Source organism: Tenrec ecaudatus, chromosome 12 (assembly GCF_050624435.1).
Source record: "Tenrec ecaudatus isolate mTenEca1 chromosome 12, mTenEca1.hap1, whole genome shotgun sequence".
NCBI classification, from domain to species: Eukaryota; Metazoa; Chordata; class Mammalia; order Afrosoricida; family Tenrecidae; genus Tenrec; species Tenrec ecaudatus.
In genome coordinates, this window is record NC_134541.1 from 39495131 (window position 1) to 39510870 (window position 15740).

At 43.9% G+C, this 15740-nt stretch overlaps 1 protein-coding gene across 1 annotated transcript in view; it reads right to left on the reverse strand.

Annotated features, from left to right (window-relative positions):
- Positions 1-2385: 2385 nt before the first annotated feature.
- TMX4 (thioredoxin related transmembrane protein 4) overlaps positions 2386-15740 on the reverse strand; it is a 47212-nt gene continuing 33857 nt past the window's right edge. The window contains exons 6-8 of the mRNA XM_075563984.1: positions 12534-12635; positions 7862-7925; positions 2386-6484 (exon numbers count right to left, since the gene is read on the reverse strand). Coding sequence (XP_075420099.1) covers positions 6111-6484; positions 7862-7925; positions 12534-12635 — 540 coding nt within the window. The 3' untranslated portion in view covers positions 2386-6110. The remainder of the gene's footprint in view (positions 6485-7861; positions 7926-12533; positions 12636-15740) is intronic.

The window sequence follows — 15740 nt, forward strand, 5'->3', positions numbered from 1 at the left end:
GCGGGGGGTGGGAGCAAATACGAAATGCAACAGACTGGCTACGGGGCATTTCCTTCGTCTCTGCCTCCCATGGCGGTGGAGACATGACTTTTGACAAAGGCCGCCCGCCGAGGCAGTTTCTCTTGTCACAGGTGCCTGCCTGACAGGGCTTTGGATCTGCCCCAAATACAACAGAGAGAAATAGAGAGAGAGATGTGTGTGTGTGTGTAGGGGTGTATGTGTGTCAGGCACATGGGTATAATTTATCGACACATGGATATGCGTGGCTGTCTTCCACCTCAAGTCCACATTGAGAATTCTGGCAATCTCGTTTTGGCATCTACCACTTGCCCGGGGCACGATTTCATGGCGCAGTGAGGACAATCTCAGAAGCCAAGATCCAGGACTTGTGCAGAAAGGGCTGATTCTTTTCTCCAGAGGGTAGAGTGGACATGTAGGAGGAAGGGGGAGGGGGAGAAACAGCACACTTTGGGGACACCACAAAAAAAGGCTACAAGAATCAACCTGGGGCTATAAGGTGGGTGTGAGGAGGGCTAGTTTGGGAGACTTAACGGAGCCGAATAAAGGGAGCCTGAGGGAATTGGTGCTCATTTTTTCCCAGGCCAGGCTAAGCTTCACTGACCATGCTAGGTGAGCGCCGGGATGTACTAGGCCAGGACATCCTGTAACCAAACCTCAAAGGGACGAGAAGTATAACCGGAACCTAATAAACTGTTTTTTGACGTCTTGCTGTTATTCTTACTGTGTGGGTGCAATTATTTGTCCTTTTGTAATTGACAAATATCACTCAGCCTGAAGGTCCCTCATCCACCATGTCAAACGGCAAGTTCGCCAGGGCTGAGGCACTCGCAGGGGGACGCCCCTCGGTATGACATGTAAGCGTTGCGGCACAGCTGCTCTGAGGGAGGAGCTTGGTGGCTAAACTTTGGATACTTTTCTTACCGCACATCCCACCGCCTACCACCTTGCCTGAGAGAGAAGTAAAATCATCATTTCAGCCCCTAAAACTATTTTAAGAGTTGCCACCTCTGTGCTTTTCTGCTGCTACGGTCAGGCCCGCCGGTAGACCTGAGTCTTGGAATGCCCTGTGGGAAACAAAGATTTCTCCCAAGTCGCCTCCCCCAAATATATGTTAGACTTAGGACACTGCTGGCAGCTAATGGTAAATGATTGTCAGGTTACCTCCCTGAAGGCAGTCAGTTGCCAGACTACTGTCTGGTCCCACTACAGGTAGCTCTCCCCACTCCCGCTCCCGGCTGTTCAGGACAGTGGGCTACTTCTCCCTAAAGGCTTGCAGCCATTAGTTTGGTCCCTGTGGATGGGTTTACACCCTGATAATGGTTTCTAGTCAAACCAGCTCAGTGACATCCAAAGTTAGGCGGCCATCCTGAATCTAGGATCTGCCCATCTTGTCACATATATACCCCTCATCCCTCCTCTTCCTATTGCATGGATACCCCTAGACCACCCCCTCCCATTACTGTATTACCTATAGCACAACCCTTTCCTGTGACATATGTCATCACCTGTAATTAGGGGGCTTGCACATCCCAAGAGAATATAAAAGCCTTGGTTAGCAATAAATTACTCTTTCTCCACATGGACCATCAAGTGAGGCTGGGGTGAGCATGCTACTATGAAATGTGTCTGACTCCATTATTTCACTCTACCTCTCATGCTCTCTCTGACTTTACTATAATCTTTACTTATTATCGCTGTACAATTGCGCCTATGGGACCTGTGATGATGTGTTAGGGGCTGGTAACCCTGACAACACCCTAGGAGAGCAGGTGGGTCAGGCTACACACAGGGCCTGCCACGCCGGCCAGAAGGGAGACCTGAGTGATAAGTGTAATGAGTTTCTTCAGGCAACAGAATGCGCTGCAACAAGAAGGCACCTTGGGATTTGGAGACTTGTTCTTGATTTTCTGAAAATTCCTAGAACAGCCACAGGGCCTTGGGGTTGAGCTTCACCAGGCCAGGGAGAAAAGAAGGAGAAAGGAGGGAGAGAGGCGGGAAAGGGAAAGAGAACAAGTCGTGCAGGATCCAGGGCCAGCCATTATTGCTGGAACAAGCTAACAGCCCTTTCACTGCCTGGCCGAATGGCTTTTATGAAAAATAAAGGTACCATCTTGTTTTTATCCACTCATCGATATCGCTACATTTGGGTGCAGATGGAAATAAATGATAAAAATGGAAAGCACATAGGGTCAAGGGCTTGTGTGCAGTGGGGTGATCAGTGCTTTGTCATTCAGGCAATGTTCTGCTTCAAAGCAGTCCCTTGGTGAGTCTCTGCAGTTGCAGCAGATGCTGTGTGAGGAAGCAGAGAATACGTGGGTAATGAGAAAATTAATGAAATCTCAGTGGGCTAAATAATCAAGACCATTGCCAAGGATATAAATAACAAATTTATAATGCATTGCAATACAAATGAGCAGTATTTTTAGTATAAAAATCGCATTTCCATGGAGAAGCTGCTTAGTAACAAATATGGACACATTACATCAGAAACACATCGAAGTTGTCTGAGTCACACATTTACAATCTCATAGTCCACAAGAAACATCACTGAGAGTAAGCCACGTGGAGGCCCCTTCTTGGCCTGAAGGGACCCAAGGCCCTCAGTCGGAACCTCCTTCTCTGAAAAGCTGCTCCAGTAGACTTCTTCATACTGGTTGACCCCACATTTGGCTTTTTCAAGACTATTTCTTCTCAAGAGGGTCAAAAGGTGAGACTGAAGTAAAGCAATATTAACAAGGAACTTTTCTGTTGGCACAAAAGGTATACACGAAAACTTTCCAAAACACTGGTATATTGGACAGGATAAGCCAGTCACATCTTTGTAATACTGGCAGAAATAACACTGCAACACTGATATAGAGAACATATATAAACTACTGTTATATTTTAGCAAAAGCACCCGTCCCCCTTCTTGCTCTTGCTTCCGGCCAGCTTGAGGTTTGGGGCTGGCATCTCAGGTTGGCCCCATGTTTCCTGGCTTTTTTGCAACTCTTCACTCTGTGCTATTCGTGAAGGAGCATATCCTCACCACTCCGGAAGGACTCAAGTCCCCAGGTCACATGGAACAGATCTGTTCTAAAGATATCTTCACCATCTGCACCAAGGGCTCTGCAGGGCTCCATGTACTGAAATCCTGTCACCATGCACAGGTGGTGACAGGGTTTCCTTTTCCTCAGTAAAGAGTCGGCCTTTATCAACCACTGTCCATGAGCAGCCCCCCTGCAGCTCTGCTTTCTAACACCGCTAGTTGGGCCCACACTCAGCCAGGCCCTCTAGGCACTCAGTGTGCAGACTTCCCACGGACGGAAGGGTCGAACTACATGTATGCAGCTTCCATAGGAGATCACTGTGGAAGCGGGAAGCTTCCAAATCTAACAGCAGGTGAATAAGGAAGAATCAAGGTAGCAAGAAATGTCAGAATGTGCTTCTCATTGCTACAAAGGCACCCACACAAAAAGCACTGCACCCCATTCCAAAACAGTGACTTTTACTTACTCCACCTCATTTTCATTTGCACAAAATACGAATCTCTAATTAATCACAAGGTTAGCAGCAGTTCATACCCACCAGCCTACCATGGGAGGATGATGAGCCTGTCTGCTTTTGTAAAGATTTACAGCCTCAAAATCCTCTGGGCTCCTCTGAGTTGGAACGAACTCTGTGGCAATGGGTAGGGTTTAGTTAAATACATTCATAATTCAATGACTGATAGGCATTTGAAACCTGGATAATGAAGAAAGAAAACCAGAGAAGAATTGATGCTTTTGAATTATGATGTTGGTGAAGAATCAGTAAGTACATAATGAGCTTCCAGGAGAAAGAAAGGAAAAATACAGAAAACAAACACCACCCATGTTTGAAAAAGTACAGCGGATGCTCCTAGCAGCAAAGATGGCGAGACCCCATCTCAAGTTTTTTGGACATGCCATCAGGAGGGCTGGTCCCCTCCAAGAGGGCACTGTCCCCGTGAAAGGGCACTGTCCAAGGAAAAAAGGAAGATCTCCAAGATGAAGAGAAACAGCGCAACCGTCGGTAATGCACAGGAAACAAAACGACAAAAAAGACCAAAACCAAACAAAACAAAAAAAAAAACCAGGAAACCCGATATCCCCCAAGTGGATTCCGACACACAGCTGAGATTGTACACCTTTACAGGCGCCAACAGCACATCTTTCTCCTGTTGGGATGTTTTTTCTGTTAGTTCAAAAAGCAGTCTGAATGGCCAGCCTTGTGTGTAGCACCCCAAGGCCTCATCTACTGGGTTCTTTAATACCAGGCAGGAGTTATTTATAAGCAAGGCAGAAATCTATGGCATCTTCAGTTTTAAAAGGAAGAAACCTTCCTTATGCCACACACCTATGTTCTTTGCTGTTCAGTCCCAAGGGGCATAAAATCAATTCCAGTATCTTTCTTAAACTTGGAATCTTATTAGTTAAATTTATTCTAGACATAAGTAATGTCAGAGAAAAGTATATAAATTAATTTTTAAAGAAATTGGGTCCTATCATGGATCAAATTGTCCATCCTCCCTGCCTCCCCCCACCAAAAAAAAAAAAATAGGTGTCAGCATGACTAGACCAACCTCCATTCTGTGATGGAGTTCTGACTCGGTCGTGTGGATGAGGGCTGAGTTCGGGTTGCTATGTCAATGAGGCTGGTGAGGGTGGCGTGCGTCACCCTTCCTCAAGTCACAACCCTGATGCAGGTCACAGACAGGACTGGATGCGAGGGAGCTTCCCTTTATTTTAAAAGAGATAAAAGAAAAAAGAAGCAAGCAGAAAAGGAGGGACTTCAGAACCTTCAGGGAAAAAGAGCCCAGAGGAGAGCATGTTCATGGAGCCCTACGCCCCTGTGCTGGGAGCCTCCTGTAAGACTGACGCCAAAGCGTAGGTTTCCCAGGGACACTGGGCCCACAACTGTTGAAAGGAGCCAAGGGCCTTTCCCAGAGACATCAAAGAATGAAAGCCATCCCCTTGCACTGATGCTCTGAATTCAGACTTCGAGCCTCCTAAATGTGAAGAGAATAAATCTGTTTATTAAAGCCATCCCCTGTGGTAGTCTTTGTTAGATAATAAAGACAGACATCTATTCGTTTAGCAGGCTGAGTGGCAAGAGATTTAAAAGATACAATTACTTAGAAAATGAAGGAAGAGAGAAGACATTAAACCTTTCATTTCCAGTTATTTGCCTCCATTCCTTCTTTCACCGAAGCACACTGCTGGAGGAAAACCAAAAGCGCTATTCCAGTTATTCAAGTGGTTCCAGAGCCAGGGAGCCCTTTGAGATGGAGATAAGGCAACACGTACTCACGTTTTCTGCCACACACTACAGTGACCTGGTAAGACTTAGAGCTCCCAGGGGTAAAAATACCACACTTCCTTTCAAAGGTTACATTTCCCAGCAGGTATGGCCTCGGAGGCTGTGGTTCCTGCCGCTCTCAACCCTATGCAAGAACACACACAGGTAACAGGTACCGACTGATGACCAGCAATGGCTGAAAGAGGGATGCGAGGTGAAGAATGCCAGGCGTGTGCAAGCCACGTTGGAAAATGGGGGGAAATAAAATCAATAAAACACAACAAAGGTGACTTAGGAAGTGGGATGACTGCCAAAATACTATCCAGAATCCGCTGAATTTCAATCTTCAAAACAAAACTGTTCCTTACAAACGTTGACCACCAGAAACACTTGAAATAAGCAGAGGAAGCCAGACTGCTGCTTCCCCCTCTGAGGATGCTCAAGGGTGAGGCTGCTTTACTCTTATTTTATGGGGTCCACAGCCTGTTTCTAAAAGGAGCTGTGTGGCTTGGGATTGCTTCTTCTCGCCAAATAAATAAACGTGTTCCCACCAGTAGTCCACAAACAGACCGTAACAACCACATTTGCTTTTCTGTTTCCTGATTGTCATGCCTGCACAATTCTCATTAATTTTACATGAGGCTTAATGTATTGAAGACACATAACTTGAGATCCTCTTTTGAGAGAAAAGCTTGTTCATTAGGAAAAAGTAAAGATTTGGTTTAAATTGCTGACCAAGGAAAGGGGAATCATTCCTTTGGTCTCTCTCACAAGAAAAAGCTGCCATAAGCCTATGGTCCCTTATCAGCCTGATGACTTTTGCGCTGCCTCACTGAATCCCCTGCCACCTCTGTGTCAGCTGAACCAGGCCGTTCAGGAACACCCACTTCTGTCTTAGCTCCCACTTCTCCCTCAGCTGTGCTGTCTTCTCCTGGGGGACCCTGGTCATTGGCATCATTTTTCTCTTCCTCTTCCCCAGCTGCCAGGTTGTCCTCCTCCTCGTCCTCCTCCTCCTCCACTTCATCCTCATCACCCAGGTCCTCCTTCTCTTCTTCGTCATCCACAAGGCTGTCCTTGTTTTCGTCTTCATTGGAATCATCCTTTTCCTCCTCTGCATCCTGCAACTGTTCAGCCCCGCGCGTCTCCTCTGCCCTCTCATTCGGCTCTGTGGAAGGAAGAGTAACACAAAGAATGCCTTCTAAAGAAACAGTAATAATTCAGTAATGATTCACTGAGTATTTTTCATTGTGAAGTGGAATGAAGACGGGAAGGTGAGAACTATTGGGCAGTGTTCTTCCCCTGGAAGTGCTAGTTCTGAGGTCCTCTTGGATGCTATCACAGCCTGATCCAGCTTCTCTGACTGGGTGACTTGACTAGGCATGTGGGCAGGTAGAGCCTTTGCATTTTGTAGCTTGTAGGAGACTCTGTGATACCCTGGTCATGACTGGCTCCGCAATATAGCTTCTCCGGAGCCAATCAAAGTTCTCTCCTGGAATGATTGGCCAGTGGGGGTTAAGTTACCATCTGGGCTGCTAACTGCAATAAGGTTAGCAGTTCAAATTCATCAGCCTCTCTGAGGGAGAAAGACGAGGCTTTCTACTCCTGAAAAGTCACAGTCTCGGAGATGCTAGCCTGCCCGTAGGTTCCGCAGGGACTCAATGCCATAAAGTTGGTGGTTTCTTGGTCAGGAAGGAAAGTTCTCCTCTGAGGGAGGGAATTCCTAAGCAGATCCAATGGGAGGTAGAGAGATACTGACAATCACAGAGCCACCTAGACAGAAGCAGACACCTACCTACCTTCACTTGGGCTACGCCTAAAATCCCTGGACATGTCAATTTTATGAGCCAATCAATTCTCCATTTTGCCTAAACTGGATTGAATTGAATTCTAAGGAACAAAATATGCTTTCTAATTTTCTATGGAATGTTGAAGCCTTGAAAATTTCAAAGACTATAAAGAAACGTGAGTTTATTTAAATTCTCACATAAATTTCAGTCATTATCAACTCCCCATATAAATTTCCAAACACAGTCATGAATAAAGATATGAGAGTCTGGGCCCACCTGGTCCAGCAACAGCGTGGAAGAGTGCACAACATGGGACCTGCACAGAAGTTCACTAAAAACACAAGGACCCATCTTTCGGCTGTGTGCCTGGGGCATGGACAGCCTATCAGAGCCTCTATTTCTCAACAGCAAACCAGTTAGGAGGTTGCATAGTAACTGATACATAATAGAAGTTCAATAAGTGCGAGGTCCTGTCTCTCCTTTTTCATTCCAACCTTGCCTAATGCAAAAGCTGGACACTGATTAATGGAAGAGCATGCACTCAAAGGAGGTAAAGGAGAAAAATAAGCCAAAGGAAGCATTCTTTATCAGCAGGTAAAAATGTTTGTTTAAATCTCCCTAGAAAATTAACTTTATAGACTTTGGGTTTGGCCATCTGATCAATCAAGTTGGTAAAACCCGCCACCTATAGGAGCAGGATCAAGCACAAGGCAGAAGCCCAAAGGTATTTTACCCCATGGGCTCATCATGCTTACCAGAATGGCCCGAGAAGTGCCTGGGAAGTGGGACGTAGAAGCATTCTGATATTATCACCAAGACCTGGATGGGGAAAAGGTGATTGTACAGTTAGTCGAGAGAACATTTTTTACCCCAGGGCCTCAAAATTAGGCCTCGCTGCCACTGCATGCAGATATTCTTAGACAGATAATTAGCAGTTGGCCCAATGCCCTCCAAAAGGACAAAGGAATAATTAACAAGTTCCTATTTTAAAATGGAAACATAAGGCAAAAAATGCTATTTGAGAGCACAGGTCACCAAGTCAATTGTCTCCAGAAAGCCTGTTACAAACAGATGAATCAAGCAGGTATAAGGAAGAAAAAAAAAAAAGATATGCCACCAACCAAGCCTCAGAGATCTTTTACAAAACACTATGCTGGTCAAAACAAAACTAGCCTGTACATGGGCTGCCTCTCACCATGAGGTAATCCCTATCTGAGCTGGAAATCTCAAGAGTACCATAAGCCATTTCTACAGACACCAGCTGTGAGCTAAACCATATCTCAGATGTGATTTATTAGCTCGAGTGTTGACCTTGCCTTGCCTGCACCATGGCTCCTGTTAGCTCGTCCCAATAAACTACAAGCTCCTTCAAAACGGTCCACATTTCACACCTACAAGCCCTGGTGGTGGTGGGCCGCTCCTCGGGGGGAGAGACAAGGCTTTCTACTCCTGTCAAGACTAACAGTCTCAGAAACCCAGTGGCAGTTCTACTCTGTCCTGTAAGTCGCCGTGAGTCAGAATCAGCTCAATGGCTGATTTGCAAACTTTGTTTATATTTGTTTGTTTGATTTGTTTATATTCCACACCTATGGAGCAGCCCGGGCCACAAAGATAAAGATAATAGGCATGTTAAACAGGGCAGAGTCTGCTGGAGCTGAGACAAGTTGGGGCCATTCTCCACACTGTGACACCACAGTGAACCAACACAGCAGAAAGCTGCCCAGGTTCCAGCTGTCACCCACCAACCTTTGTACCTTGCTAACTCCCAGACTATGTCTGCACTCTGAATAGCTGCCCAGCCTTCAAAGCCGTAGTAACAGTACTTCATATTGTCTGTCCGTCTGTCTATCTATCTATATATATGGTGCTCAGAACTTTTAAATAAGCCCCAGTCATAATTCTTCTGATTCTGCTATATAAACATTAAATGAGCACCCTATTTTGTGTTCAGGCTGATTACTGTTCATTTGTTCATATATCACTTAATATATGGGTTTGCAAGATTCAAGGCACCATATTAATATCTTGGGGTAGAAGCTTAAGTTGAAAAGTAGGGAAAATTTAAAACCCTGACTCTTGAGCTGTATGGTGTGTGTGGGGGGCGGGGTTTCACTAGAAAACAATATGGAACGTGAGTCTCGGGAGAAAAATGAGTAAGTACTCCGAAATCTGAGATAAAGAGATGACAGGCAGGTATGAGCTGGGGAAGGACTAAGAATGACTGACTGGGGTTAAGGCCTGGGCACAGTCAGAGGCTGAGGAACCACCCAGCTCTCCGGCTGCCCTACACTACACCGAGGAGGATCACGGGGGGTGCTCAGGAGCCAGCAAAAGCCATGACGTGCAGGTTGAGACCACGGGGGTAGGTAAAAGAACACAAGGAAGATTCTATGGGTTAGGGGCCACATGCTTGAAGCCATTAAAGTGACTTGAGCCGCAAAGAGAAAATCCTTTCCATCTGAATACACTAAGGCAGAACATTACGACAGTCTCACGCTTCAGGTCTATGCTCTGAGATACCGCTTCCTTGGAATGGAACACCCTTTTTTTCTAAGCCACTAAGAATGGCAGTTTAAAAATAAGGTCTATAGGGGAATGGCACCTCCCTCCTCTACACTGATTCATTCAGGGTTTAGTTTCAGCCTTTAGGATCTACTCACATAGTCAGGTATAAAATGTGGCGAGGAAAGAATTTACTCGTTTTCACAGAGGAGGGAGCCATGTCTCATAATATTGGAGTCTCTCCTCTACGGGAGGTACTCGCAGTGGCACCTAGGAAAATACCCTGCCTGAGCAGCAAGGTTTGGACCTCTGTCTATATCAACGGAAAACAGTCTGTTACCGAACGATGTGTGCAGGGACGCCCTTAGCTCTAGCTCATTGGGACACTGGTTCAGTTCTGTTTCGCGTTCCTGCTGGTCAAGGGTTTTGCTGCCTTCTCTCCTCAGAGGAGAACTACAGACAACCGAAACTGATGCTGCCCACGACGGTTCTTTATGGCTCTTTGCACTGAAGCTTCTTTACCATATTGGCATAAAATGGCAAGAATTCACTTGATCCCTAAAACCAAGTCCCTGGTTTACAAGCTAATAATAACAGGAAAATAGAACAACCATCACTAGGCTTCATCGAGAAAAACAAATAAAAATCCAATCATCATCTTTATCCATGTCTCCTCTTTCACAATGAGGGAAAATAGGAAACATACCAGTCGGGCCTACAGGATACAAGGAACATGAAGACGTCACTCTTTCATGGAAAGCTACTGCTGGGAAGGACGAGTAGCTCAGCCACAGGACCAAGGTCGGCCCGGGCCCAATTTTCACGCCCAAGACAGGCCAACCTGCCACAGAGTACTCAACTGCCGGAAGCCCGTTCTACCGAGCACAAATGCCATCAAGTGACAAACTCTCGATGGGCGAACGGTCCTCCAGGAGGGGACCCCACGGAGCACGTCCACGGCTCTTTCACTGGAGGCCATGATGAGCACTGGGACATCCGTGCTCACCAATCTCTTCTCAGGCTCACTGGATCTGAATTGTTCCTTTAATTCCGACCCGGTTGTGGGGTTGTGGGTAAGGCTACTGAAGAATCCATAGAGCCTGACCTCACAGGAGGTGTGTCAACATAGGCATGGTTCTATCCTGTGGGCAGGGTGCAGGGCCAGACACTGACAGAAGGAAGTGTTCTTTTACTGGAGTTCATTATACAAACACCATTTTTCGAAACAGCTCTGATGTCAAATACTATTATATTCCACAGAGTTAGTGAAAGTACTATTTTGGAACAGTTGTCTTAAGTTGGGTTAAGAACACCAATCGTTTCAAATTGCAAGGTTAATCCACGAAAGGTATGTAAAAAGTATCTAAGAAACCTAAGGTGGTGAAGGAAAACTTGTAGCCACAGTGTTCTCTCAATACTTACCACAGGGGCAAAAAGGCATTTGAGCAGAGATCTGAATTTAAGAGTTTTCAGAGCTGTATTAAAACAGGACTTTGTTTTCAGCGTGTGAAGTATTATCTCTACTATCTTACGGAGAATTGACATCCTAGGCTATTTAAACATGGGGACCATCTGGAATCAGCTCCATTCTTCCTCGGGACATACAAGCAAGAGGAAGACCCTTAAGAAGAGAGGGCTGACACGGGGGCTGCAGCAGGGGCACAGGTACAGCAACACTTGTAAGGACAGGGTAGGATCAAACGGTCTTGTTTTGTTCCCTTCTACACGAAGCCACTGTGAATCAGAACTAACAAAACCAGACAAGAGACAGGAGAAGCAAAGATAACTACAGTTCACTTAGAGCTCAAATCCTTTGAGGGCAGAACAATGGAGATCTGTTAGTTTGCAAAAGAATCCATGCAAAACAGTAAGACATTCCCAGGACATAATAGATGGCATATACAGGTACTGAAGTCCCATCGCCCACCCCTGACACTAAGACCAGCAGGCACATCTCAACAAGCAGCCAGTCTGAACTGAGCGTGCGCACATCAAAACAGCTCCCACTCCCGTGGCTCCCTGCAGTTACAGCTCGGTCAACCAGCTTAGGAATGTAAGTGCAACTGCACAATCATTGCTAAAGAGCCAAAATATAATGTAAGAACAGACTTCAGGATAGTCTCACTTAAAAGTTTATTCACTAAAACTTTAATAATCACAACCACTTTCCCATAATATAACATTTAGAAGCTGTGCAATTAGCAAACAGCACAATGCTTAACTAGAATTTAAATGATCAATTGTAGATAAAGGGATATAATAAGAAGCTATTTCACTTACATATATGAGTAAAATAAGCCAAATTACTTAGAGTTTTCTATATCATTAATAGGGTTATTATACTCTTACAAAGAATATACCTAGGGGAAAAACGTATAGATGCTTACTTTCATGTCCAAAGAGAACATGGTCATTTGTTTTGTATCTTACCTACATTCACAGTGAGTCTGGGTTGCTGTGGAAACATTTTCTTACACAAATTACTTTGGGAAAAAAGCAGTAGAGAAGCTGGCCAGGGTTAGATTTGTAATTACAGAATACAAACAAGAAAAGCCAACTTGTTTACCCCAGGAGTGAATTCACAGCTCTGGCCTTACTAGCACAATGGTCTAATCAAGCAGGCAACGTGTGAAATTACAGTTGTCTTGGAAACTGACCATCTATTTAAAATACTCCTCCTTTAATCACTGCCTATATTCTATGCAGCACAAGGCTTTAGAATATTGAGGGAATAGGATAAGGAGTTAATCATTTAATAAATTTTCTACCACATTAAAGATTTCATGGAAATGGTCTCAAATAAGCAAAGGTTATTTAATTGCTTAGGTTGGGCACAAAAGAATATGTAAGTGCTATCTATTTCTTAGGTTTCTGCGAAACCCATTTTGTCCTAAAGATGATTTAAAAAATTGTATTATCTCTTACCAGACCCATGAAAAGGCCGAAAATCAAGGTGGCTACGACGAAAAAGACATAGGAACACCAAACAGGAATCCCCAGGGTCACTGTGAGATAGTTGTGAAGATGCTGTAATCAGAAGAGGAAATATATTCACTTGCAATGAGACAGAAATGTTTAAGTCTCCTCTTTAGCTACAACACAAAGCTGCAACCTCCCTCTCCCTCTCTCTCTCCCTCATACTGCTACCATAGAGGCTAGCCAACGTGTTTCATTCCGTGGTACATATGGTTGTCGCCATGACTTCACACTGACTTACCTGCACCAAACAGCAACAACAACAACAAAGAACAAATCTAGTTTTATAATGGAAATGTAAAGTAAGAATCAAGATCATAAGTAATAGGAACTTTCCTCTAACAATTTTACAAGAGGGTTTGTAAATGTTTGTGTTTAATTCCATTTTTCACAATCTTTTTGAAACACCCTCTAGAGACCTCAGATTAAACATGGCATCCATATTTTTAAAGTTTTCACCTTCTTGGGCTTGTACATTAATTGTAAACAAATTAATGCTTTTAGGACACAAATACTTTACAATATCCTTATTTCTTGCTTATGGTCATATCTTTGTTTACCCTTACCCATCCTAATACTTTTCCTAAAATAGCATAAAACACAAAATGTAATATCTGACAGGATAAAAAAAAGCCTTTACATAGAGCATGCATCCCATTTACTGTTACTCTGGACTTTATTTGAAGATGCTACAGAGTGAATGAACAGATGCAATCTACGCTAGAAACTGTTCACATCCTGAATTACGCAGACATTATAGAGATGACTCTCCTAATGTGAAGTTCCAGCCCACTCAGGGATTTGCAGGGACCATGCTTACTGAGGATGAGTTACTGGTCATCAGGGCATCCGTCATGTTTCAGACCCTGATAGCTTCAACATTGTCTATTAATTACCATTCATGTATTTATTAATTTAAAAAGCAATTTCTGGGCTCTCATAATAAAATGGCTCAGCAGTCTGAGTTAACAGCTGAATAATTTACCTACCAAATGATCATATTGGTGAAAATCATTTTAAGTTTCTATTTTAATTTCATATTTCTCAAAATCTAAATTACTTAAATATCCCCTATTGGATCTATTTTTAAATAATGCAACTACATAGTATATTGTATTCTGGCCCACTTCTGATTGATAAGCCTACAAACAAGTGCAAGACAAGCATTTTAATTGATCTAAAATATGAGGGAAAGTCAAATACTACGGGGCTCTAGTTCATACCTGCATGGGGTTATTTCACATGCCATGTGTTTAAACATGCCCCTGAGATCGAGAGGGCTCCAGATAAGGCCTCTCAGTAGTGCACTTGTCTTCGTCTCAAAAAGTTTAACGTCAAAAAGATAGAAAATTCACTGCCATGCTATAGATGCTGACTCACTGTGTAATGGCTGGTGATTTTGAACTTCTCACCTTGCAGATTGCAATCCAATGTGTAACCACCATGCCACTAGGGCTCCATTCAAAAGGAAAAACAGTGAATTCTACAGGAATCTGCTGGGCCAGTAAAATTTGAGCCAGAGAAGAATGCACAGAAGGTTTTAACAACTCATGTGGTTTTTGCTGCGTTGGCTTTTTTTTTTTTTTTTTTGGCCAGGGGCTACCACCGGGTTGGTCTTGATAGTTTTCTCGAAGAACATGGGATGATCATAAGGGCTTATTATGAAGAACTTTTAGGATAACTGCAACCATCATTAGTGAGAAAAAAGGCCAAGAAAGTTGTATAGAGGAATTTTTTCCCCATCATTTTAAGCACTTGCTCATTCTTTGAGGGAAATGAGAGCTGTTCTGGGAGAATTTTATTGGGAAACCGTATCCCATCCCTGACTTTGCCCCTTCAGACCTCTTTTTGTTCCCCAAACTCAAAGAACATTTAAAAGTAACATGGGAGTTCTTTGAGGATGCCAAGACATCTTTGAACATCCTGTACATCAGAGAGAGCAGAGTTCTTCGGGGAGGGTAAGCGACGGAAACACTGCCTTCAGGAGTGCGAAGACCTTGATGGAGGACAGGTTGAGAATCAAGCTTTGCGTTGGATATTTTTGTTCAAAAAATTTTTTATGTTTTTCATAGCAATACTTTTGGATTTAGCCTCATAATCTGAGATTCTATTTTCTTGTTCAGCAAAACACATAAAGCCCCAATAAAAATTTTAATCCTGACATGTGAACTCACAATGTATAATATTTATTAAATAAGGAAAAATACTGGCAAATCTTTAAGTCTTTTGCTATAGATTGAGTTGTGTGCCCCTTTTCTCCTGTTATATGTCGTAAATCATCATTTCCATGCCTGTGCCGGTGGTTATAATCCCATTTGGGAAGTATTTGTCTTTGTTATGTTAGTGAGGCAGAATTGGCATTGGGTATCTCTGGGATCCAGCTCTTTTTAAGAATCAGAGATTAAAGGAGAGGGGAGACAGGGCAGGATGGATGCCAGGACAAACGGAAATCCACAAGGAACCAGGAACAGTAGCAGCACAGGACCCGTCTCGGGGGCTGAACGAGCGGGCCTTCCCCTACAACTGGCACCCTCAATTCCGACCTTCAGCTTCCTGAGCTATGAGAAAAATAACATTTGTTGAAGCCACCCCCTATGGTACTTCTGTTATTGCTGTCCTAGATAACGAAGTCACTGTTTATAGGGATTGTGACTCGGTTTGATCTGATGGTGACACTGGTCAGTATCTGTCCTCAGCCAGGGCAACAGTGCAATATGAGAAACCCCGCATGCTATAGTTAGCAGGTAAAAGAAGTATTGGGGGAAATGCTGCTTCATTCAAAATCTTCTTGATGGAAGTCCCCCCACTCTATAAAATACTGTGCACTGTGTGTAATTTATGTTTTCCTTGAGAATTCAGAGCCATCATCAGGATCCAACTCTGCAATGTACCGATATACTGAAAGGTATGGAACACCAGGCTACCTCTGTGCTGGTCTGTGGGTGATGCTTTATAAATAATATCTGGTCATTTACTTTAGTCATAGAGTGGGGATAAATTGTATGTCATTAAAAGCCTTTATGGATAAAATCGTAAGTCCTTTTGGGGGGAAAATGTATTAGGGCAAGACTCAGGATACCTGTTATTTTCTAAATTTCAATAAATTATTTGCCACTAGTCTCAATCATTGAAGTCTGAGTCACATACTTCACGGCA